Source organism: Chiloscyllium punctatum, chromosome 3, assembly GCF_047496795.1.
Source record: "Chiloscyllium punctatum isolate Juve2018m chromosome 3, sChiPun1.3, whole genome shotgun sequence".
Taxonomy (NCBI): Eukaryota; Metazoa; Chordata; class Chondrichthyes; order Orectolobiformes; family Hemiscylliidae; genus Chiloscyllium; species Chiloscyllium punctatum.
The window spans coordinates 135,606,594-135,633,580 of NC_092741.1; the positions used below are offsets into that span (position 1 = coordinate 135,606,594).

The 26,987-nt window shown below is 42.5% G+C and overlaps 1 protein-coding gene across 5 annotated transcripts in view; it reads right to left on the minus strand.

Annotated features, from left to right (window-relative positions):
* The window catches only part of pxdn (peroxidasin), a 257,223-nt gene that overhangs the window by 29,097 nt on the left and 201,139 nt on the right, over positions 1-26,987 (minus strand). For all 5 annotated transcript variants that reach the window (XM_072561008.1, XM_072561006.1, XM_072561007.1 and 2 more), the window contains 5 exons: positions 26,499-26,607; positions 22,461-22,618; positions 16,776-18,279; positions 14,978-15,112; positions 8,942-9,150 (listed from right to left, as the gene is read on the minus strand). In XM_072561008.1, the coding sequence (XP_072417109.1) occupies positions 8,942-9,150; positions 14,978-15,112; positions 16,776-18,279; positions 22,461-22,618; positions 26,499-26,607 (2,115 nt within the window). The remainder of the gene's footprint in view (positions 1-8,941; positions 9,151-14,977; positions 15,113-16,775; positions 18,280-22,460; positions 22,619-26,498; positions 26,608-26,987) is intronic.

Here is a 26,987-nt window from a genome sequence, read left to right on the forward strand (position 1 = left end):
CAGCCTGGCTGGAGATATCCAATCTGCCCAACAGCAAAGGCATGTTCTCCTTGCTTTCCTTCCAGCTGCTGGCCTGGCCCTCAAACTAAGTGAGGAGCATTATGTCAGGTATCCCCCACACACTGCCTGTGCACATTCCCTTCTGTGAGAAGGAGAGAGGCATTCTGAGACATTTGCATTGGTACGTGAGCACTTTATCTGTATCATTCAATGCACAGGGAGATGTGAATCCCCAGAGCTGTAATTGTCCATAAGTTGCTAGTAAGTAGAATGTAGTTTGGGGAATTTGTGAGTTAAAGGATTCTGAGTGAAAAGTGTCTCAGTGTCAGCAAGGGTCTGGAGCTAATGAAAACCAGTAAAGCACTAAGTGATGGGTGTGCCTGCAATACCTATGAGACGTTCATCCCCAAGCCATTTTTTTGTGACAGGAGCAAATTACTGCAGATGTGGGAATCTGTAATGAAAACACAAAATGTTAGAAATCACAGCCGGTCAGGCAGCAGCAGTGGAGAGAGAGAGAGAGAGAGAGAGAGAAAACATGCCAACTTTTCGAAGCTAGATAACTCTTCGGGGCATGTTTTGTGTCCGTGTTTCAGGCAGTAGTTTGGTGAAATGCTGTCAGATGCTGCACATACTCCTCCCTGTGATGAAAGGCCAATGAGCTGGTGATGTTTCAGCTTCTGTCAGTGCCATACCTCCTTCTTTGTTTTAAGTGTGAGCTCTGGGAGTGGTTCGAGAGGCACCAATTCTGCAGCATTGCTAGTTCTAAATTGATAAATGAAATGAGGTGACAGGTATCGATTGCAGCATTGACTGCACAGGATCTTGATCAGGTGGGCCAATGGGCCGAGTGGTGACAGATGAAATTTAACTTAGATAAATATGAGGTGTTGCATTTTGGTAGGGCAAACTAGGGCAGGGCATAAACTTCATGGTAAGTTCCTTGAATAATGAGACCAAGGAATGCATGTCCACAGGGTAGTGAAGAAGGCATTTGGCACGCTTGGTCAGGTCACTGAGTACAGGAGTTCGGACATGTTGCAGCAGTACACTGTTAGAATGCGGCATTCAATTTGGTCTTCCTGCTGGAGAAAAGAGGTGGCTAAACTTGAAAGGGTTCAGTAAAGGTTTACAAGAATGTTGCCAGGATTGAAGGGTTTGATCTATAGTGAGAGGGTGCAATGGCTGGGGCTGTTTTCCCTGGAGTGTCAGAGGCTAAAGGGTGACCTTCTAGAGGTTTATAAAATAATGAGAGGCATGGACAGGGTGAATAGCCAAGGTCTTTTTTCCAGGGTACGGGAATCCAAAACTAGAGGGCGTGGATTTAAGGTGAGAAGGGAAAGGATTAAAAGGGACCTGGTGAGCAACTTTGTCACGCAGAAGGTGGTGCGTGTATGGAACAAGCTGCCAGAAAAGGTGGTAGAAATGGGTACAGTTACAACATTTAAAAGGATGGGTGCATGAAGAGGAAGGGTTTAGAGGGATATGGGCTAAATACTGCCAAATAGGATTAGATTAATTTAGGATATCCAGTTGGCATGGACAAGTTGGATCAAAGGGTCTGTTTCCGTGCTGTATAACTTGATGACTCTATTAATACTAAGATAAATCAAAGAATTCCAGTAGTAATTGAAATTTGTGCAAGATTTAAAAAAAACTATATCACTTTTGGCTGTGCCTTTAATTAAAGACATGTGCAACTTCAGACAAGAACATTGGCTCCCTCTGAAGTAGCAAATATAAACAGAAGTAACAGCTATATTCTCTACAGTGTATTGGTCTAGACAATGTCCAGCCAAGGCTGAATGAATGGAAATCATTTCACTCTGCCAGCGACTTCACACAGAAGAATACAGTGCTACCGCACCTTCGGGTTTTTTTTCAGTTCACCATTAGGAACCTGAAGAGATTACTACAAGATGACAAAGTGCATTTAGAATGAACAGTTGTACAAATACCTGTCAGGAAAATGTCACAACTGTACCCCAAAACAGAAAATCTTCAATCAAACGATACATTGAAAATCCGAATAGAAGCAAAGATAGCTTAAAAGAATGAGCAGACAGGAGGCTGGAAGAACACAGCAAGCCAGGCAGCATCAGGAGGTGGAGAAGTCGACGTTTTGGGTGTAACCTTTCTTCAGGACTGAGGGTGGGTATGGGGGAGCTGCGGATAAAGGGAGAGGCGGGGGCAGGGTGGTGAAGTGAGGATAGGTGCAAACAGGTAGAGAGTACGTCCTGGCAGGTCAACGGAAGGAATAGATCCGGTTGGTGGCAGGAAGGAGTGAAAGAGAGGGGGAGGGGTCGGGAAGGGGGTCAGGGAATGGGGAGAGAGGTTATTTGATATTGGAGAACTCCATGTAGGCTGCCCAGGCAGAAGATGAAATGTTGTTCCTCCAATTTGTGGTTTGGTTTGTTGTGGCAATGGAGGAGGCCAAGGATGATCATGTTGGAAAGGGAGTGGGAAGGGGAATTGAAATGGGCGGTGACTGGGAAGTCAGGTTGGCCCCTGCAGGCCTGGCTGAGAAACTCAGTGAACCTTTCCCTAAGTTTACGTTCGGTCTCCCCAATTAAGAGAAGACCACATCGGGAACACCTGATACAGTAAACTAGGTTGGAAGAGAGGCAAGTGAACCTCTGTCTCACCTAGAAGGACTGTTTGGGGCCCTGGACCGAGGTGAGGGGGGGGGGGGGGGGGGGGGGTGGCGTACTAGCAAGTTTTGCAACTTTTCCAGTTGCAGGGGAAGGGACCTGGGGGTTCGGTGGGAGTGTTGGTGGTGTTTGGGAGAGTAGCACAATACAAGGATTGGCGAAGGGAATGGTCCTTGCAGAAGGCAGACGGGGTGGGGAGGGGAAGATGTTCTTGGTGGTGGGTACCACCCCCATCAGTCTCTGCACTCAACACATCATCCTTAAACACTTGCGCCAAATTGTCTCTAAAAGAATGAGTAGGCTTTGTTGTCCCTGGGGCTACACTAAGACCCTTCTGACAATATTGTATTTCATTCCACAGGCACACTATCTAACATACAAACATACAAAAGCTAATCTTTGAGAGACAGGTAGCTCTCAAAAATGTTCTGAAAGTGGACATTACAACCTACCATTTATCTTTTTAATAATTCTTTTATGGAATGTGGGCATCAGTGACAAAGCCAGCATTTGTTACTCAAGCCTATTTCCTGTAAATTGAATGTCTTGTTAGGTCATTTCAGAGGACAGTTAAGAGTCACTCACATGCCTGGAGTCACATGTAATCCAGAACAGAGAAGCATAGCAGCTTTCATTTCCTAAGGAACTGAGGTAATCCAGAATGTCAAAGAAAAACAAAATCAATGACAGTTTCATCTTTAGATTCTAGCTTCATTAGCCAATTTAGATTCCACTCGCTGTCACAGTGAACCAAATGACCCGACTGTCCCCAGAACACTATCCTGGGCCTCCAGCTTGCTCGTCCAGTGACATTACCATCCACCATCACCTCCCCAGAGTAGCAGGATCTAGTTACTTAACACTTCTTGCACAGAATATTTCATTTTTAAAAATGCAGCTGCAATCACAATCGCACTATTTTTGAATAAATCACAGCCAAGAACGTGCTTGGGTTTGATAAATGGCTAAACCATTTTGCAGTTGGAAAACTTTCCAGTTGGCCAGGAACAGAAAGGATGTATGTAAAATAATGCCAAACCCAGATGGAACAAAGATATCAGGATTTTCTGTACTCAGAACATGAAGTGGAAGAAGGAGAGAGAAGGGAAAGATTGAAAATCAGAGAGACAAAATTTGCCCTTAATATTTCCTCTTTAGAGCTTATCCAAAACTCCATTTCCCAACGCAGAGGTCATGTTCACTCATTATCCAACTCCTGGCTCCCCGTGCAGCACGGCCTCACTTTTAAAATTTGTTTTGAAATCCCTCCATGGCCTGACCCTTACATATCTCTGTAACCTCTTGCAGTATTAAACCCTCCTCAGTGCATGTCCTACTCTCTGTTTACTACGCTAAAGGAGCTACGTACATGTGAGGGTCTGTTATTTCTTTGGTTCAAGTGTTTAATTGTTTTGCTAAATACACCTCTGGGGTGCCTGGGAAAGATTTTCTAAAATTAATTCAAAGCAATATTTTAAAGATAAGTTGATGTTGCTGAATTGTGAGCTGCAGTTGTTTGATTTGAATGCCTTCTGAAAAGTAGATCTACATTCACAGTGGCTCAGTGGTTAGCACTGCTGCCTCACAGCACTAGGGTCCCAGATTTGATTCCAGCCTCGGGCAACTGTCTGCGTGGAGTTTGCACATTCTGCCAGTGTCTGCCCGGGTTCCCTCCGGGTGCTCCAGTTTCCTCACACAGTCCAAAGATGTGCAGGTCAGGTGAATTGGCCATGGTAAATTGCCATAGTGTTAGGTGCATTAGTTGGAGGGGAGTGGCATGCTCTTCAGAAGGTCAGTGTGGACTTGTTGGGCTGAAGGGCCTGTTTCCACACTGTAGGGAATCTAATCTAATCTAATCCATAACAACATCATTTCCCAACATCAACACTCAGCACTGATTCCCCCAAGTCTATAACTTCACCTCCATTTCCCCTGCACTAACATTGTTCTTATGATGATGTAGGTGCATACCTTTAAGGAAGAGTGAAAGCTGGCAAGAACTTAACAAGCACAGAGTGTGCTGAAAAATCTAAAAATGTAACATTTGCATGTGAAACGACGAACTGAGCTGAGTTGCTATGGTACATAACAAATTTGAGTTTGAGCAGTTTTGTTTTACCTTATGCCCCAAGATACCAAAATTGAATTTGGATTTTACTGGTTTGATGACATCAAACCAATGAGACGATTCAATGTTTTGAGGTATAAAAATCAGGTATTTTGAAGTGTTAGCCAAAGTGGCAAAGAGCACCAACAAACACAAGCTGCCCACAGAACTGCTCTCTGAAAGGTACCTGTTCATAGGAAATCTGTGCAGCAGAAGACCGAAGGAAAAAAAACCAGAAAAATCTACAGATCAAGATACAAAGGAGATTCAACATAGTTGACTGGTTTTGAAAGTTGATTTTTGTTAACTTAATCGGAAGGGGGGGTGGGGTTTATTGGATCAGTACAGTATTGCAGAGTTGAAGGGAGATAAATCTTTAAGACAAAGGAAGTCTACAGTGTAAATAGTTGTTGTTTAATGTTCTTTTTTTTCCTTGGAATTAAAAAATAAATGGTTAATTTTTTTTTCTTTAAATAGTGGAATTTGGTAGATCTTTGTCACTCATACTTTTACAGATTACGAGGTGAGGTGAGCTTGCAGTTGTGTCTGGTTTAAATTAGCAGAAGGGTTTACCCTGTGTCGTAACATTCTTATGACAGGGTCAATGCATGTACCTTTAAGAGTGTGTGAATGCGGTTTTGCATTGAGAGCTTCCAAGCACCTGTCCTATGACTAGCTCACAGTCTCAGAGTAATTGGGAAAATGGAGTCTACCGGAAATATGCAACATTTGGCTGTGAAATAGATATCTGAGTTGGTTGCTGTTTTGACAACAATTCGCATTTAACCAGTTAAATTATGCCCCAGGATACTAAAACCAAATCACATTTGAATTTATTGTTCTTGCCAACCTCTAACCAATGAGACAATCCGATGTTAGAGGTATAAAAAAGCAACCATTTTGAAAGACAGAGAGTAAGTGCCATCAAGAGAGACTGCCATTCAAAAACACTCTCTGTCAAAGGTACCTTTTTCATTTGAAACATCTTTGCACTAAAAGACAGAAGATGACCCAGGGAGATGTTCAGCTGAAAGGAGGAGGACATTGGAGTTGACAACTGCTGTGTGGTGTTAAAGTTAAGTTGATGTAATTTCATATACTGGATTATTGGTGCTGGAAGAGCACAGCAGTTCAGGCAGCATCCAACGAGCAGCGAAATCGACATTTCAGGCAAAAGCCCTTCATCAGGAATCATGTAATTTCAGTATTTTTTTTATTGGAACAGTATATTGCGGTGGCATGGTGGCTCAGTGGTTAGCATTGCTGCCTCACAGCACCAGGGACCCGGGTTCAATTCCCACCTCAGGCAACTGTCTGTATGGGGGTTCCACATTCTCACTGTGTCTGCGTGGGTTTCCTCCGAGTGGTCTGGTTTCCTCCCACAGTCCCAAAACCTTGCAGGTCAGATGGATTGGCCATGCCAAAATTACCCATAGTGTTAGGTGTATTAGTCAAGAGTAAATAGAGGGTAGGGCAATGGGTCTGGGTGGGCTACTCTTCGGAGGATCGCTGTTGGGCCGAACAGCCTGTTTCCATATTGTAGGGAATCAAATCTAATCTAATCTTACAGAGTTGGAGGCAGACAACAAGCAGTTAAGAGACAGGGGCTGAGAGTTGGGATAGTTGTTGTTTAAAGTTCACTTTTAAGAGTTAAGGAATAAACTGATATTATTTTTCTGTAAATAGTGGAATTTGGGAGTTTTCTGTCACTCATACTTTAACAGATTACAAGGCGAGGTGAGCTTTTCTGGGTGTTTGGTTTAATTCGCCGAAGGGTTCAGGACTGTGTCATAACAATACACAGAACATCCTCTCTACTAGACTTATATCTGAGTTCCTCAAGCCATTTCCTACCTAATACCTGATCACTCAAATGATCATTAATTAAGAAAAAGTGCTAAATATTTTCTGATTGCCAGAAACCGCCAACTCACATTATCAGGAACAAATTGGTAAGCAGCTTTCTCAAGTTGAGTCAAATAATGGATAATCTGAAATTTTTATTTCAGAATTGAGCTTTGTACCGTACATTGTATCACTTGCTTCATTTCAAACATGACCTGTTTCCACACTCACTTCACTTGCACCATTACCTCATTACAATGCCTGCAGAGACCTTTCACATTTAAAAAGAGAGTCGAACATCCAGTGATAGCTGAAGACTGATACAAGATTTGCCACTTTAAAACTAAATGCATAATTGGCTGTTTCTGTTTACACTTCAAGCTACAAAGAGAAAAACGTTTCTCTTTGATGCTTATCATGCATTGTGGTCTCCACAGAATCACAGTCCTTATAGCAAATAGTCCACACTTGCTCCCAGCTTCCAGTGGGTTGCTATATTCTGCTTGCTTTGTGTGGTAACTTTGAGAGACTATCTTCAGGCTTTTCTCAGTTTTTGGAGAATTTCCTAAATCCACCAGCACTAGTAAAATCCTGTTGCAGTTGTTCTCCTTCCCTGGCCCCAGCACAGCAACCCTCCCAGCCTCCTTAAAATGGCTCTAGGATGTGTCTCTTTGATTAGAGATCATCTTCATTCTACATCTAATTATGGTAGATCACAAAGCCAAACAGCATCTGGGTTCCAGTGACCCCACAGAACTACTGCACATCTATCTAAGATATTCATATTCTGGAGGGAAATCTGTAATCTGATCTCAAGAATATCTTCCTTTGCCCTCTTCCTATGGTAATATGTAACACATTAACTTTACATACACATAAAAATGCTAATTGGCTTTCACTGGTTCCAACTCCCTTCCATGCTAAATGTAAGTGAATAATTTATTGCACAACCTGTTACCTATGACATCTCCTTAGGATTTTGGTAAACCCAGTCTACTTGTTGCAAAATCAGAGACTACTGCCATTGTCCCCAAGTGCAGAATATCATGGACTATGTTCTCAGTAAAACAAGTTGAGTCTCTCTTTGATTGCAGAGAAAAAGCATTAAACCCTCTGTCAGGGAATGAAAGGCAAAGAAATACAATTAATGCGAAAAAGGAATTACAAGAATGAGTCAGCAGAGGATTTGAAGCAAAGTAACAATTCAAACGTGAATTCACCAGAGGAAAATACATCACAATAATTTGAAAAGCGTGGAGGTGACTACAGATGGATTGCATGTATGCTTATTAACATGCCAAAGCATCCTGATTAAGTTCTGGGTTATATGAGGAGGAAACAGCAAAGACTCCAAGGTGATGCAATCAAAATGCCCAACATTACCCATCAGGTGCACTGCAGGTCACAAGGTGTCCTTCATTCACCCAAGTGAAAGTGAGTCCCATAACATAATAATGAGACATGATCCACAATGAACCATGGGCAGTTTTGTTTTCCCCATTAGACAGAGACAACTGATTATGTATAGCTTAATCCCTGAAGCATGAGATATGGTGAGGAGGCAGCCTTGATGAACTATCACAGCCATAACAGGGACTAAAAGTGCAGCACTCTCACCAATGTCAACTGACCACCACCCACTGCACTGCCGCTCCCCCAACCCAAAACCCTCACAGCAACATTATAATATTATGAATCAAATATATAAGACAAGATGTTATGGAGAAACTAGCACCCTCCAAAAAAATGAAAAAAAAAGCATAAAGAAGATGGGAAGTTACATCTGATTGTTACAAATAAACTCTTTTTCTGGCTTTCAATTTTAAAAGACCCTTATCACTGAATTTTCGGGAAGCATGGAGGTCAGAACAAATTGTCAAATATGTAGAATTTTCTCAATGTAACATTAAAATTAGGCCCAATCTGTTGTCTCAAGCAATAATTCCAGCCAAATAGCTAGAACTTTTACAACAGATGCAAAGAATTATTCATATTTACTGTGGGAATTGTTACGATGAGCAGGAATTCTGTAACATATTCCTTATCAACAATTCACAAAACACTAAATAGCTTTAAAATGTTCAACTATCCATGCAACAGTCGACAAGTGTGGTGCTGGAAAAGCACATCCGGTCAGGCAGCATCTGAGGAGCAGGAGAAGCAGGCATAAGCCATTCCTTTATGAAACGTCGATTCTCCTGCTCCTCCGATGCTGCCGAATCCGGCTGTGCTTTTCCAGCACCACACTTTTAGACTCCAATCTCCAGCAACTGCAATCCTCATTTTCTCCATTTTGTCCATGCAAAACTCAAACATCGTCCATTAAATAATGACGAACCTTCACAACAATCTTGCCACATCCGCAAGTCCATTTTTGGTATATCATCACAACTCTGATAACCATGAGGATAATCTGCCACTCTGAACACATCAGGCTGTATCCTGGTGATATTGTCTCCATTATCACACAGGACACGGGCAAGAGATGTCTGCTTGATTTGAGTCAGCTGGGCTGGAGTGAACACCCAAGGATTCTCATACCAGAACCTGTTTGCACAGAAGAAAAAGAATAATTTAATATCTATCATAGTCCTTCAAAACTGTTTCCATTAATTGTGTCATTAATGAGATGTCAAGTGTCTCTTATTTTCACTTTTACATTCCTTGATCTATTCAGATTTGTTTCTTTTGGTTTAGTGTCAGTACTTCAATTAGCACAGTTTCAAAAAACGTTAATTTATATTTCATCAATTCCCTTTTGACATGACATCCTACAAAAATGAAATAAATGTAAACAATTCAGAAGCGTTACTTTAAATAAATTTAATTGCAATGTTCACATGCACTGGTTTACTAGATTATTGTAAAATAATTGAACATCTTAATTGCAGACATATATGGCTTCAGTCATGATTTATATTGTTACAGTTCTCTTGCATTAAGAAAACAACTCCAACCATACTGCACAGTGCTAACACAAAAAGTAACCTTTAAGCAGTAGAAAGGGAATTGAAGTTGTGTGCGGGAATAAAGAGAAGAGTTTGTGGGAGACTTTTGAAAGCAACACAGGGAAAGAATCAGAAAGGGTTGCCTTCGAGGGCAGATAAGGAAGCAGCCAAAGGTATAGTGGAGTAACAGAGAACAAGCAATAAGCCACTACCTGAACAAATGGTAGGCAACAGAAAGAAAAAATTACAATTTCAGTAGATTGCCTGGTCAGGGTGGATTGAGGCCATGTAGAGATTTGAAAGAAAGAAAAGGAATTTAAAGATCAATTTACTGCAGAAAAGTTCACCCTTGGAAACAGTGGGTCGATTACATAGAGTTGTACAGTACGGAAACAGACCCTTTGGTCCAACTCATCCATGCCACCCAGATGTCCCAACCTAATTTAGCCCCATTTGCAAGCACCCAGCCCATATCCCTCCAACCTTTCCCATTCATATACCCATCCAAATGCCTCTTAAATGTTTCAACTGTATCAACCTCCACCACTTCTTCTGGCAGCTCATTTCATACACGCACCATCCTCTGTGTGAAAAGGTTGCCCTTAGGTCTCTTTTATATCTTTCTCCTCTCACCCTAAATCTATGCCCTCTAGTTCTGGACTCCCCCACACCAGGGAAAAATACTTTGTCTATTTATCCTATCCATGCCTCTCATGATTTTATAAACCGCCACAAGGTCAACCCTCAGCCTCTGATGCTGCAGGAAAACAGCCCCAGCCTGTTCAGCCTCTCCCTATAGCTCAAATCCTCCAATCCTGGCAACATCCTTGTAAATCTTTTCTGAACCCTTTCAAGTTTCACAACATCCTTCCGATAGGAAGGAGACCAGAACTGCATGCAATATTCCAAAAGTGGCCTAACCAATGTCCTGTACAGCTGCAACATGACCTCCCAACTCCTGTACTCAATGCTCTGACAAATCAAGGAAAGCATACCAAACACCTTCTTCACTATCCCATCTACCTGCGACTCCACTTCCAAGGAGCTATGAACCTGCACTCCAAGGTCTCTATGTTCAGCAACACTCTCTGGGACCTTACCATTAAATGTATAAGTCCTGCTAAGATTTGCTTTCCCAAAATGCAGCACCTCGCATTTATCGAAATTACATTCCATCTGCCACTCCTCAGCCCATTAGCCCATCTGATCAAGCTCCTGTTGTAATCTGAGGTAACCTTCTTCACTGTTGACTACAACTCCAATTTTGGTGTCACCTGCAAACTTACGAACTGCATCTCATATGTTCACATCCAAATCATTTATATAAACGCTGAAAAGTAGAGGACCCAGCATCGATCCTTGTGGCACTTCACTGGTCTCAGGCCTCCAGTCTGAAAAGCAACCCCCCACCACCACCCTCTGTCTTCTACCTTTGAGCCACTTCTGCTCCAAATGGCTAGTTCTCCCTGTATTCCATGAGATCTAACTTTGCTAAACCAGTCCTCCAATGGGGAATCTTGTTGAACACCTTACTGAAGTCCACGTAGTTCTGGGACTATGCACATGTTTAAATACATGTTTTGGAATTCTAAATTACCGGTGGAAGTGGAAACAGGACAGACTACTGGACAGCAGAACAATCTTAAAACAATGAGAGGATAGCTCTGGATTTTGAGAGAAGTGGGCATGAGTGACCTTGGGACAAAGTGGAAACGTTTGAAACTTATCATCTTCATTACGAGGAAGGAGATAAATTTCACCAAGCTCTGTATGTATAACAAACCCCAAAAGGCAGCCTGACACAGAGCTGCAGGAGGAAGATGAAGTGTTTTCAACTCAGCAGTTACCCGAAGGTGACTGCAATATTTGCAATCTGCTTCTTCTCCCTGCTGTTTACCAATCAAACCATGCTCATGCTGAATGGAAATACTCGATTATTAATTGGGAATGAAACTTACCTGAGTAAATAAGACAATATTGGAAGGCAGTTAAAAGAAAACCGCCCATATAAGCACTTCTAATGTACTCCCATAATGCTGCATATTAAACAAAAACTTGCTAATGGAAAATCTACTTACCCATAAGGAAACATATAACCTGGCCCTGTAACTTTTACATGAAATACCTAGTTCTGCCTTGAACCTCACTGGCTGAAACTCGCTAACTCTGAATAATTTAAGAACTCGTTCTCCTTCCTGCCTGATTGTTCCATCCTGCCTCCCCACTGGCTGCTCTCCCACCATGACCCTCTTCCTTCTCGCTTCATGTCTTCATCCTGTCGCTTGACATTTCAATCTCCTCTGGCTCACTGCTGTCCTCACTTGCTGCTGGTGTCTCCAACCCCTTCCACTCTCCCTATATATGAAAACACAAAATAGGAACAGGAGTAGGCTACTCAGTGACTTGAGTCTGCTCTGCCATTAGTTAAGATCATGGTGGATCTGACTTAGGAGTCACTTTTACTTTCCTGTTTGCCCTGTATTAACTTTGACTTGCTTGGCAATCAAGAATTGAACTTTGCTTTAAAAATATTCAATGACCTAGCCTCCATTGCTTTCTGCAGGAAGAACTTTGCAGAGTAACAAATCTTAAACAGACAGAATTCTCCTTACCTGCAACTGAAAACTCCCTATTTTGAAACTATGTGCCCTAGTTGTACGTACTTTATTCCACATACCCAGTTTCTCCAGCTATGTCACATCTGTTTTGATGATGCCGACTTCTGTGGTCGTTGTGATGGTGGTGGGGTGGGAGGTAACAGACAAGTGTTGCACCTTTAGCAGTTGAAAGGGAAAGTGTCATGGGGATGTGGGCAGGTGTTGGGAGTGCAGGAGAAGTGGGCGAGGGTGTCCTGCAGGAACAGTCCCTGCAGAATGCTGATGGGAGAGGGGAGGGGAATAGGTGTCTGGGAAAAGGAAGTAATTAGGCAGAGTAGTGGTGTACCAAAGACCCACTGCCAACCCGCATTTGTCAGAATTAAATTCTGGGCAAAAGATTCATGGTGAAGCTTGCTGCACTGTCACCAATTGAGGCCCTCAAGTGACATCTCTGACCTTTGCCCTGGGTTCTATGCAATTCTGTGATTCTGGGATGGTCTTCTGCCAGCAACCACTAATCCTCTAAGGCACTGCTTACCACAAGATTTCTTAGCCTCCCAGCGCTCTCTCTGAGGAGGACACCTGCCGGTGGCCTCATCAATGACTGATTGATGTCTGGTTCATCAGATCTTCCCTAGAAGCAGCAGCATTGATCTCTCACTAGCCAGCTGATGGGAGATTTGTGACTCAACAAAATTCTACCCATGTCCTCTTCACAACTGATTCTTCCACCTATCTTTGTGTTGTCAGCAAATCTAAATATATGATCCTTTGATCCAAGTCATTAATTTACATTGTAAATAGTTGAGGCCCCAGCTCTGATCCCTGTACTGCTCTGGTGGTTATAGTGTGCCAACCTGAAATAAACTATTTATCCCTATATCTCTGCTTCCTGTTGGTTATCCAATCCTTTTACCCATGATAAATATGTTGCTCATACATTATGAGCTCTTATATTATGCAATAACCTTTAAAATGGCAGCTTGCCAAAAAGTCTTTTGGAAATTTAAGCACACCAAATCTATAGGTTCCTCTTTATTCATGTTGCTTGTTACTTCTTTGTAGAACACTAATAAATTGTCAAACACAATTTCCCTCGCACAAAGCCACAATACAATCTGACATACTGCATTCAGATGTTCTAAGCATCCTGCTTCAACCTCCTCAATAACACATTCCTCAATTTTCTCCATGACAGAATTCAGGCAAACTGTCCTGACTTTCTGTCTCCCTCCTTTCTTGAATAGAAGTGCTGTAATAATTATTTTGTAAGCTTTACATAATCTAGGGAATTCTGGAAAATTAAAATTAACGCATCCACTGTGTCAATAGTCACTTACTTTTGGGATCTGGAATGAAGCATTGAGCGTGAAGATTAGAAAAGGGAAAGGGAAAAAGGAGGGACAGCGGGAGAGGGAAGGAAGTGAGAGGGACAGTCAGGAAAGGCAAGGAAGAGAGGGAGAGTTGGGAGAGAGAAGGGAGAGACTGAGAGGGAAGGGTCTGGAGAGAGAGAGAGTCAGGAGACAGAGACAAAAAAGTGCAGGTCAGGGATAAACATGGTAGGTGGGAGGGGAAGGAGAGTAACTTAAGAAAATACATGCAGGATAAGGCCACTCGACCCTGCTCTCTCAGTCAGAAGATCTTGGTGATCTGGTTGCAATCTAAGCTTCACTGTCATGTCTGCTCCCTCCGAAACGTTAATTTACAAACTGCACTCATATCTCAGCAAACTTCAGAACACACAAATAACTCTACAGCTAACTCACAATCCTTCAGTTACCAATTTTTTTCCAGTGGCCAGCTTCTGAAGGTTGATGTTAATGCACAGTTCCACAGATTCTGGCATCTCTCCAATACCTGTCCAAGAGTTCATGCTCTCTCTACTCAGACATGGAGTGTCAGAAGGTTATGTAGCATCATAGCTAATTGTGATCATGTTCCCCCTCAGTAAAAATGTACATCTGCATGTTTGGCTCAATTGTGAAGATTTTCATCTTAAATGAGGTGGTCATGGAATCATTGCCATACTCTGGATCTTTGGCATCAAATACACTCTGTAGCACGGTACTAAGGGAACACCATGTCTAAGAAGTGCAATTTTCAGATGAGGTGTTAACATAGGGCCTCATTTCATTTCTACACTGGGTCAAGTAAGTCTGGAAAAATCTCACAGCTCTTCGCAAATGATGACAGCCCTATGACCCATCCAAAATTCCTTTCTCATCACAAGCCAAATCACTCACCTCATTTCTGGAACCTTCGAGTGTAAGATATTGAACTTATATGTCGATGTAACAAAAGCAATTGCAGCTGAAAATGATTTGGTGGCTGGGAAGCAATGTTGAGGAATTGTGAAGAAATGAGATAAGGCTACCTCCAAATGCATCAACGTGGTTCAATTGAAAGGATTTTCATCTGGAGTGAGAAGGTCATGGATCTTCGGCAGATCTTAACATGAGACTAAAGCTTGACAAAAGGACAAGTCTGCCTCACACTTGTCCTCAGTCCGGAACAGTGCACTGGAAGCAAATCTGGAGTAGGAATCTAAGTTGTTTTCTCCACTTTCGACTTCAGAGCGTTGTGTCTGACTTATAGCCCCTCAACAGCAGTCAAATTTGGCATCCTCCAGGCTAACTGATTTGTATTCTACCAGACTAACATAACCCAATGGCTTATTAGGAATGCAAACGCACATATTTGGAAACAAATCTCCCTCAGGGACGGTGGTCTTCTAAGACGTATTTACATATTGCGGAGATCTTAAGCACGAAACTGAAGGCAGGGCTGAAATAAACAAAATAAACTTACATTACACTGGTTGCTGCTTACCTATCACCATCTCTAAGGCGTTTAAATTGTGTAACCAATAAGCACAGAAGTGTTGGTCCTAGTCTGGTTCCAGGTATCAAGTCCTCCACCAGTAACGCAGGAAACAGGTCTATGTTCAAGGGTGTACCATATAAACTGTAAGAATCAATGAGAGAAGAGAAACATTGCATGGAGTTTTGATAAAAGTTACATACCTGAAATATTAATTAATCTGCTCTCTGCTTAACTGACCAATTAGCATTTTCAACATTATCTGTTTCAGATTTCTAACATCAGAAGTTTTTGATCTTTACTTACTTGAGTTTTAAAGTAGCTCATTCAATTCCATTTTAGGGAGTATGATAATATAGTGGTTACTTCATTGGTAATAGTCATCTAAAGGCCTGGATTAAAAACATGGGGATGTGTGTCCAACTCCTACCAAAGTAGTTTGAAGCAAGTAGCCAGGATAGTGGTAAAGGAAGAAAACCTGCCATCATTATCCAGTTTGGTCTGTGAGTGATGTCAGATCATCATCAACTAGTTTTAACCCAAAGGGGAGAAAGTATGTGAAGATACAACATAGAAAAGTCCTCTGAATTTCACCTTGGTGGCCAACACAAAGAATTAGAATTAGAATCCCTACAGGGTGGAACCAGACCCTTCAGCCCAGCAAGTCCACACTGAAGCTTAGCAAGCCACTCAGGATAACTTGGGCGAAGGCAGAATGTCCTCATTTGTCAGTCTGGTAGTCACTAGTGTGACCTGTACGTCAGTTGATCATTAATTCCACATTCAGTTTGTGTGCTGGATCCATCTAATTGAAACTTTTTCATCCATTTTCACACATTTCAGGCCTCACTGTGGCCTTAAAATCGACACACTTATGAACCTATTTAAATTGGGTTCCTGCAATGCAATTGTGAGCATAATTTGGAACTGACAGGGATTGGAAAGCTTTCCAGTAGAATGGAGGTGGGCACTGCTAACTCTGAAGACAAGTGGCTCTTTGTACTTGTTACCGGCCAGCACTATGCCATCACATCTCTCAGAGGAGCCTTCAGTCTTATGCCAGTTCCACAGAGGCTAGATGTCTCCGCTGGAGATAGTAAGGACTGCAAATGCTGGAAGCCAAAGCCAATTGATGTGAAGCTGGAAAAGCACAGCAGGTCAGGCAGCAGCAGAGGAGCACAAAACATTGACTTTGCTGCTTCTCAGATGCTGCCTGACCGTGCTTTTCCTGCTTCACACCTATTGACTCTAGATCTCTCCTGACCTGGCTCCACAGGCCTATTCTCTCCCAGTTGTCCTGTCAGGTTATCCATTTTGTTAGCCTCTTGAGGTGACAGCCTATGGGATTATCACTGGACTCTTAGTCCAGAGACCCAGGTCCCGTTCTGGGAACCTGGGTCTAGATCTTGCCATGGCATATGGTGGAATCTGAATTAAATGAAAATCGTGAATTAAGAGTCTACTGATGACCATGAATCCATTGTCGATTTGTGGAAAAATCTATCTGGCTCACGAACATCCTTTAGGGAAGGAATCTGCCATCCTTACCTGGTCTGGCCAACATGTGACTCCAGACCCACAGCAATATGGTTGACTCTTATCAGCCCGCTGGGCAACTAGAGATGGACAACAAGTGCAGGCCTAGCTGGTGATAACCACATGAATGAATAAAAATAAAATTGGTACGATGCAAATGAAGCACCACAATTAAAGGATGTCAGAATTACCGTTAGTGTAAAAATTGGTGCCCTAATATGCCAATAATCTGTGTATTTACAGGATAAGGTTTCCAACAGATAACACTTACTTCATGAGTTTCTCCCTAATTCGCGGATTCTTAATTTCCTTTTTCAGGTCCTCAAATTCATGAGCCGAACTTAGATTGCAGTACACTCTGTAATCATTGTAAGGAGGTATCCCATGATCTCTACCTCTCTGAATGTTCATTGAAGCTAGATCCAGTGCCACTGCATGTGCCATGGAGAAGAGTCGCTCGGTTAGTTCTGTGTTAACCAGCTCTGTTGGGACTCGCATTTTCCCTGGTACAGCAAACAAACCTCGCAGCAATGGGTCAATGCCACCCTCGTTCACTATCCTGAAGGGGGAGAAGAATGCTTTGTGAAGGGGAAGGTGGCCTTGAGGAATGGGTTGAAATGTATCGTCCAAGCGGTAGAGGATAGGGTTGATCAATGAGTGTCCAAACCTAAAAGCCGCAGTGGCAAATACATTCACTATTCCCGCATTAACATTTGGATCATAGCCTTTATAATCTCCAACCTTCTTCATTCCAATGTCACCGAGGATTTTAGGTAGCCAATGGCTATAGGTTATGTGCTGCATCTGGGCACCCACGATTTTACGGGATTCATGATAGATTGTTTCACCATCCCAATGCGGATTTAATTTGAGGAGCTCGGTGGCGATTCGATTGTGTTCCCTGAACCAGACTGTGTGCATACTCGTTAAACCCATGTGTTCATTGGAACGTTGATCCCCTGCCAAGAAACAAGGAATGGGACTTTCATTTTCATCTCTCATACATTCAGTTGGTGGACCCGTAGCAAATGGTAGAAGTGGTTTCCCTAATCGATGCGCTATCCCTTGCTTTAACAGGCCCCGTTGACTGGCCAAGTCACGTATTTCTCCAGCTTCCTGGTCTGAACTCCCATACACATTGGACGCATCGATATACGAAGTCAACTGGTTGATCTGCTCACGGGGATACACCGACTCCATTAACAAAGACGTCATTCCACTTCCACAGACGGGGCTGGAGCGCACGAAGAACATGCATCGTGCTCCGTTCCGCACTCTGGGGTCATTTTGAGGAATCAGGATGGGAAAGCACGGAGGATCGTTGGTGCAGACGGAACTGCAGTGCTGACCATCTGAAAACCTGGAAAGGCTTAGTGCTGCAACGGTTAGGTCTATGTCATGGTCAAGGAACTGACCCCACTGCATTAACATGTGTGTGTACTGGTCATCGGGTGTAATGGTCTCAGTGCCGACTAGAGTGGTTGAAATGAGACGAGGTAAGGGGAGAGGAAATCCATTGTAAAATTGGTTGCGATTAATGCCTCTTGGCAAATTAAACCCGTTTTCATAGACTGGTTTCAAGAGGCGCTCAAAGGCAGTAAGAGAAGCTCCCCACATGGGATGCTGGAGATTGTTACATGTTCCGTCATGTGATCGGTACTTCTGATGAAAACAAATGTCCGAGCAGTTATTGATTCGGCGGTGGGCAGTGCAGCCAGACAGATTGGCAACCAAGTTCAAGAACCTTGGAGACAAAAGGTCATTATAGCGAAAACCTATTAGAAGAAGAGAAAAGCAAATTGAAATCATTTTTCTGCATGTATTCAAACTCTGTGTGCACGTGAATGAAATATCCAACTTTAATTGTAGAGAAAAATCCAATCAGAGTATGTATCAAAATATTCTACGTGGTGACCACAATATAACAAGATGTAAAAACAGATATAGTCTGTTTGATCTGATCATTCTCAACTTCACTTTCCTGCCTTTTCCTCATGCCCTTGATTCCCTTACCGATTACAGAAGTTTCTATCTACATCTTGCATACACTCAACAACCCAATCTTCATAGCCTACAGTGGTAAAGAATTCCACAGATTCATTACCTTCTGAGAGGAAATACCTTCACACCTCTGTCTTAAATGGGAGACACCCTTTTTCTGAGGTTAGGCACATTGTCCCTAGGTTCTGCCACAAGGGGAAACAACATCTTAGCATCCACCTTGTCAAGCCCCCTGAGAATCGTGAACATTTCAATAAGGCAGTCTCTCAATCTAAACTCCAATGAGCACAGGCTCAACCTACTCAACAACTCTGCATAAAACAGTCCCTCCATACCCAGAATCAGCCTGGTGAGCCTTCTCTGTACTGCCTCCAGTGCCTTGTATCTTCCTTAGATAAAGAGGCTGAAACTGGTCACAGTATTTCAGCTGTGATCTGACTAGTGTCTTTTAGTAATACCTCCCTATTTTTAAAATGCTATTTCTTTTGAAGTAAAGATCAACGTTCTATTTGCTTTCCCTATGGCTCAATTAACATGCTCAGTGGTGGATTGAGTGGTGAAAATGTCATTAATCATCAAGGGGTGATGACTGGATTGTCTTTTGCTGGTGACAGTCATTGCCTGGTCCTTCTATGGCACAGATGTTACTTGCCATTCACCAGACCAAGACTAAGGTCTATCCATCTCATCCAGACATTTGGATATGGATTGCTTCAGTTTGAAATGGTGGAGAACATTGCGCAATCATCAACAAACCTCCCCACCTTTGACCTTACGATGGAGGAATGATCAGTGAGGTGCAGCTGAAGATTGTCACCCTGAGGAACTCCTACAATGATGTGAGTTCACTGGGAGCTGGGATGACAGCTCACTGATTTGGAGAAATTCACACCCTTGTCCCAAAATTAAATCACACAGTGTAAAACTAAAATGGAAACATCTCCTGTCATTACCACCGAGAGAAATGGGAGGGGACTGGATACACAGTTTCATAGTTAGATATTTGTAATATGGTTACCTTTATTCCAAAATAATATAAACAATAGTGACTTATTGCAACGTACTCATAATTAGAGTTGGGGCAAGGATGCACTCATTTGAATGACAAAACAATGGGATGGCAAGTAAACACAGCTTCTGGATGTTCCAGTTAAGACCACATTTGTTTCAGTGATATTATTTATCCTGCAGGGTAAAATTAAAGATGCACACTTGCCCTAACTCAGTGATAGACTTTGTGATTCCTTTTGGCGAAAGTGACGACTGCAGGTGCTGGAGATCAGAGTCAAGATTAGAGTGGTGCTGGAAAAGCACAGCAGGTCAGGCAGCATGCGAGGAGCAGGAAAATCGACGTTTCGGGCTGATGAGTTGCTCCTGCCTGAAACATTGATTTTCCTGCTCTGCGGATGCTGCCTAACCTGCTGTGCTTTTCCAGCATCACTCTAATCTTGACTTTGTCATTCCTTTGCTTAAATAAGCAAGATAAAACTATGAAAATGATGACACCAGCAGCTTGTTGGAAAATATTTAGAGTTATTTTTGTATTCAAACTCAGAAGAGGCAAATATTTCAACTAATTTGTTGAATGTGCATCAGGAAGCTTAACAGCCCCATGGAATTTAATCAGTTTCAAAATCAGAAACATAACTATTACATGCAGGCAATTAACAGAACCCAGTTATTGCTATTACATCCCAAACTTATTTATCTCTCAGTCACTAAGATGTGCAGGGCTCGAATATTGTTGAAAATAATGGCATGTTGCTAAAGGTTTTCATCTTGTACACATCAAGACAAACATAAGAATGTCAGACTTTTAAACCACCGCAACAATTTATATTAAGAGGAAACAGCTTTGAAGGATTAGCTGAAAGTCGCCTTTCATTGGCTGAGGTATTGGCAACTTCCAGTGTTATTCTAAAAGAGGGCTAAGGCTTGAACATATTCCTGAGCAAGAGTCACAAGACTCCAAACGTTAACTCAGTTTTTTTCCCACAGATGTTGCCAGACTTGCTGAGTTTCACCAGCAATTTCTGTTGTTGTTTCAGATCTTCTTTACTTTATTTGAACATATTCCTGTTGCTTACAAAGAACACATCGGCACATAAAAGTGTATGTCAATTCTAGCAAGGATAAATGAACAATGTTACAAGCTTGGCTAAACATTTTAAAAGCATTATAACTATCAGCACTCTCAGGCTTGTTTGGCAAGTGCTACCCAATCATGGAATGGCATCTTACAGTAAGTGTTTTGTTTTGGGTTTCAGAAGCATAGTCAGAGGAGTTTGGTCTTGACTCTGCCTATTACAGACAACTGAAGGAACATCCTGGTTGAATCCCTCAGCCAACTGCTGGACATGCAGCTTATGTAAATAAAGTTTGACTCCTTGCATATTTCTGATATTTAGGCAATGTGTTTCTGATTTTTAAATCTGCTAACATGTGTAATGATTTCTGTGCACACCTCAATACACTGCATCCCAAGTTCAAATTCAAGTTTGAGATAGACCAGTTACTTCCCTTGATGTTCTTGTTGGGAGATCTGTTGCGTCCTTGGGTTGTGAATGGGTTCCATTCTGGAGTCTGTTCACAAGTTAATTTTTACGCATGTCAGAACACAATGTAGGACAACGTAAGTCAAAAGTAGAGTGGTGCTGGAAAAGCACAGCAGATCAGGCAACATCCGAGGAGCAGGAAAATCAACATTTTGGGCAAAGGCCCTTCATCAGGCTTTTACCCGAAATGTCGACTTTCCTGCTCCTCAGATGCTGTCTGACCTGCTGTGCTTTTCCAGCACCACTCTAATCTCCAGCATTTGCAGTAACCCACTTCTGCCACAGGACAATGTAAGTCCACTGTTGATAAGTACAGGAAATGTTTATATAGTCTGTCTTTCAAACTAAACCCTGTATGGAATTGCGTTCGGAGGTCTGTAAATTAGGTACCCCCACACTGGGTTGCCCATTGTGATTTCTGAAAGCCTATCATCATTGGTCAATACACACACTTGCATTCATGTGACTCCTCATGCTATAAGATAGGCCTCGTCAGGAAACTTGCAACTAACGCCCTTAGCATTTGTTCACCTTGCCAGCTTGATGCAGAAATTGACTGCACTAAAACTAATAGTCATAGAGTCATACAGCATCAAAACAGGCCTTCAGTCCAATTTGTCCATGTTGACCATAAGCTTAAACTAATCTGGTCCTATACACCTTCGTGGAGCCCAGTTCCCTCCAAACCTTTCTTATTCATGCACATATCCAAATGTCTTTTAAACATTGTAACTGTACCTGCATCCACCACTTCCTCAAAGTTTGTTCCACACATGAACCACTCTCTCAGTTGCCCCTCATATCATTTATAAATCCTTCTCCTCTCCCTTTAAAAACAGACCCCAGTCTTAAAATCCCCTATCCTCATGAAAAGACACCTGCCATTCATCTCATTGACACTCCCTTTGATTTTATAAACCTTTATCAGGTCACCTCTCAATCTCTTACACTCCAGTGGGAAAAAAAAGTCCCAACCTATCCAGCCTCTCCTCGTAACTCAAATCTCCCATTCCCAGCAACAACCAGCACACCATGGCTATCCAAATCATATTAATGCTTGCTGTGAAATAAATGTCTTCCTTTCTTTCAAAACACCATATTTAAAGAATGGCCACTACTGAAATCTAGTAAATACAACAGACAACTTCCTTACATCAACAGCAACTAGTTTTTTGACAATATAATCTGTTTTCGGGGTTGTTTGGTGGACGTATGTTGACAATCCCCAAGGAAACAAAAATGGCAAAACTTCAGCCGCTTTAATTAAGCTACATTGCATAATATCAATAAATTAACATGTGCATCAACAAAGGTGTAAGTTAATTAGTTTGATCATGGAAAAACTTGCTTATTCAAGTTCTATCACATTGAAGCAAATAGTGGTGTCCATCCTTACTAACCCGTTCCATTCAGATCAACCATCAGTCCATTGTTGACATGTTCCTGAATGAGTTGCAGAGTTCGTTCAAAAATTTCTCCTGCTCTTGCGAGATCAAAAACAATCGGAAGTCGTGGATATCGGAACAAGGCAAGTAGTTCATTTGGGGTTTGAGGCCGTCTGTCAGAGGATAACGTTGAGACAAAGAAGACCTCATTAGTATTCCAATCCAAACGCATGCAATTGTTACTTATGTGATGATCAAATTGGATTCTTTTGAAACATGGTTCAGTTCAACATAGTACAGCTATCTTAAAAAGTAGTGTTAAAACTATACTAGCTCTTTTGTCATCTTACTCGAGTGCATTTTCAGCTTTTCCATTTGTTCCAGTTACATTCATGAATAAATCACATTGAAAGAAGGGGGATATGTGAAGGAGAAAGTGAGGACTGCAGAACTGAAGATCAGAGTCAAGTAGTGTGGTGCTGGAAAAGCACAGTCAATCAGGCAGCATCCGAAGAGCAGGAGAATCAATGTTTCGAGCATAAGCTCTTCATTAGGAATATGGGAAGCCCAAGGGGGCTGAGAGATAAATGGGCATGTGGTGGGGCTGGAGGAAAGTAGATGGCAATGTGATAGGTAGATGAAGGTGGGGGGTGGAGTGGATACGTGGGAAGGAACATTGACAGTTCAAGGGGGCTGGCTCTGGGATAAGGTGAAGGGAGGGGAGATCAGGAAACTGGTGAAATCAACAGTGATCCTGTGTGTTTGTAAGGTCCCAAGATCGAAGATGAGGTGTTCTTCCTCCAAGTGTTGGGTGGCTAGAATCCGGCAGTGGAGGAGGCCAAGAACTTGCATGTCCTTGGCGGAGTGGGAGGGAAGTTGAAGGATTCGACCACAGGGCGGTGGGGTTGTTTAGTGCATGTGTCCCAGAGATGTTCTCTGAAACGTTCCACAAGTTGGCATTCTGTCTCCCCAATGTAGAGGGGTCCACATCGAGAGCAACTGACACAGTAGATGAGGTAGGTGAATGTATACGTAAATATCTGCCAGACACGGAAGGATCCTTTGGATGGAGGCGAGGGGGGGAGGTGTGGGCACAGATCTTACACGTCTCGCGGTGGCAAGGGAAGGTGCTGGGAGTGGATGGTGGGTTTGTGGGGAACATGGATCTAATAAGGGCATTGCAGAGGGAACGGTCTCTGCGGAACAAAGATTGGGGTGGACATGGATATATATCTCTGGTTGTGGGGTCTGTTTGTAGGTGGCGGAAATGGCGGAGGATGATGCACTATATGCGGAGACTGGTGGGGTGGATGGTGAGGACCAGGGCGTTTGTCCTTGGAGTGATGGGGTTCAAGGGTGGAGGTGCAGGAAGTGGAGAAGATGCACTGGAGGGTATTGCTGAATATGTGGGAGGGAAATTTTGGTCCTTGATGAAGGAGGCCATCTGAGATGTTCTGGAGTGGAATTGGTCCTACTGGGAGTAGATACGGAGGAGGAGGAGGAATTGGGAATAAGGGATAGCATTTTTACAGGGATGGTGGGGAGATGTAGTCCAGGTAGCTGAAGGAATCGGTGGGTTTGAAGTAGATGTCTGTGTTGAGTCGGTTGCTGGAAATGGAGATAGAGAGGTCCAGGAAGGAGAGGGAGGTGTCCAAAATGGTCCAGGTGAACTTGAGGTCAGGGTGGAACTTGCTCGTGAAGGTGATGAACTGTTCAACCTCCTCGTGGGAACACGAGGTGGCACCGATGCAGGCATCGATGTCACGGAGGAAAAGGTGTGCCGGTGTGGCTGTGGAAGATGGTGCCGGGGTGGCTGCAGAAGATGGACAGTTCCATGTACTTGACGAAGAGGCAGGCATAGCTGGGGCCAATGCAGGTGGTCATGGCTACCCCTTTGGTCTGAAGGAAGTGAGAGGATTCGAAGGAGAAATGAAAGAGGGTGAGGACCAGTTCGGCCTATCGGATGAGTGTATCAGTGAAATGGAGGGCTTGGAGGCCTTCGCCATGGCGGACGAATATGTACAAGGACTGAGTATCTATGCTGAAGATAAGGCTATGGGATTCGGGGAACTGAAAGTCATGGAGGAGGTGGAAGGTGTGGGTGGTGTCCCAAATGTATATGGAGAATTCCCGGACCATGGAACAGGATGGTATCAAGGTATGCGGAGATAACTTCGGTGGGGCAGCAGCAGGTGGAGACGATGCCTCGACTGGGTTGGTCAGGTTTGTGAATATTGGGTAAGACATGGAACTAGGCGGTGCAGGGTTCCCGGACTCTAAGGTTTGAGGCTAACAGTGAGAGATCCCCTGAAGTGATGAGGTTGTGGATGATCTGGGAGGTGATAGTTTGGTGCTGGGAAGTGACGTTGTGGTCGAGGGGGCAGTAGGAGGAGGTATTCGTGAGTTGGCGCCTAGCTTCAGCAGTGTAGAAGTCGGTGTGTTGTGTTAAGGAGGAAGCTGTCTTTATGCTTAATGTAATAAAATCCATAATATCCAAAGAACATTTACAAATTCTACTGAATGCAAAACATAGCCCAGTGCAAAAAAAAGGACCTCAAACCATAATATCTGGTGTCAAATAAAACAATGTTTTCTGGCCAAAAGGTTCAAGTGTATTTTAAAGGGCAATAGATAAATAGCAACAAATCATGCTGCATCAAAAGTAATTGATACAACAATAGCTCACAAAATATATAAAATGCTAATACAGCTGATACTATACCTGCACTATATCGTCCAACATGGTTAGAAAGGTAAGAAAAAAAAAGGAGACACTGTTAAATAAGAAAACAAGATAAACAAGTGTAAACACAGAAAGTGATAATGTCTTCACTTCTGACGCTTTTGCTGATCTGCAATAATATTTTTTCTCTATCCAATCTGAATCTAGAAGTCAAGAACAATTTTAAGAAAATAAAACTGATCCAAATACTCTACATTGTTAATCACAACTAATGAAACGTAAAAAATGCATTTCAGTGAGATAAGACCAATGGAACAAGCCACGCAATGTGGAAGCAATGATGAATGTGAAATTCTAAACACACATTTCACCTTGCCCTTTCTCTCTCATTCCTCATCTTGCCTCTTGCTGTCTCCCCAATGACTTCACACAAAATTGTTTTCCCTTTATGATCTATGGTACACTGGGCTGTTTCAATGGAAGCAGCAGACAACTGAACAAATTGCAGATATACTAGTTGCCCCCCCTCCCCCCCCCCCCCACACCCCAGCAAACAAAAAACTCCATCTGCCCCACCTCGACATGGAAGTACTGATAAAGCTGTCTACCCTTCAGGCTTTTACCTAAGACATGTCACATTTTCATGTTAACAGACACATTTCTTACAAACACGATGAAGGTTGGGACAGTAACGTAATAATGAAAATAAGGTTATGCTTGGACCACCCAGTCTAACAAACTATACTGTATCATTTGGCAGTACCTCAGTTCTTTACAATTAAGTTCTATTTTGCACACCACTTGTAATACAGATCGTATATTTCATTTATTCTTAAGACCAATTCAACGGGTCGCACATATTTTCTGGATGGAACTAGTTTAGTTATATACACCCAAAAATGCCTAAATCCAAAAAAAACAGGCCATCATATTTGCAGTACTTTTCACACTTACATCTTCACCAATAACTGGTTTGCAACTTAGGCATTATCTGCTAGCCTCACATGTGTACCCTTTAGATATATCAGAGAGTCTAGGTACTGTGGAATAAGTAAACACGGAATCTAAGCACTGTACCAGGTACTTCTGCAGAAGGAGCAGGAATTTACTTCAGTGCTTTTGGAATCAGTAATAACTGCTGTGATACTTGGCATGAAGGATACCTAGTAACTTTTCAGCTGTTTTCTTTTGGAACACGGGATGAACCTAAGTTCTTCTGAAAATGTCAAAAGTGTGAAATATTTTTAAATATATCTTTGGACCGTCAAAAAGTGCTATTTGAAAAGCAGATTGCATAAGGAATATAAAAGAAATTCCGGAGTAACGCTCCACAAACCAGCAGAACATAAATCGGCAGAATTTACTTTTACCTTTCAAATAAATCTCTACGAGTGGAATTGATGGCACTGTCAACACTGTGAATGGCTTCTTTGATTGAGGACTCAACAAAAGTGTCTCCACTCCGAACAATGTCTGGGACTGTTGAGGTGACAGGGAAGTTAGACATGACGGAAGCAGAGATAATTTTAGATTATATTTTTAACTGTACATCAACAGCTGATATATGACAAAGGAAAACCAAAGTATCTATGCAATCATGCTACAAATTCCAAATGCTACATATTTTGCATTATTCATTATAACAAGAAACATGTAACGTTCACGGTAGTTAAGGTGATGATTAGCCACAGTAGCAACATTGGGACAATCTGGACCCTTATCTGCTGACTGCTAAGTCATGGAATCATAGAATTCCTACAGTGTGGAAACAGGCCCATTGGCCCAACCAGTCCACACCGATCCTCTAAACAGTATCCCACCCAAACCATTTCCCTACCTTTACCCCTAACTAATGCACC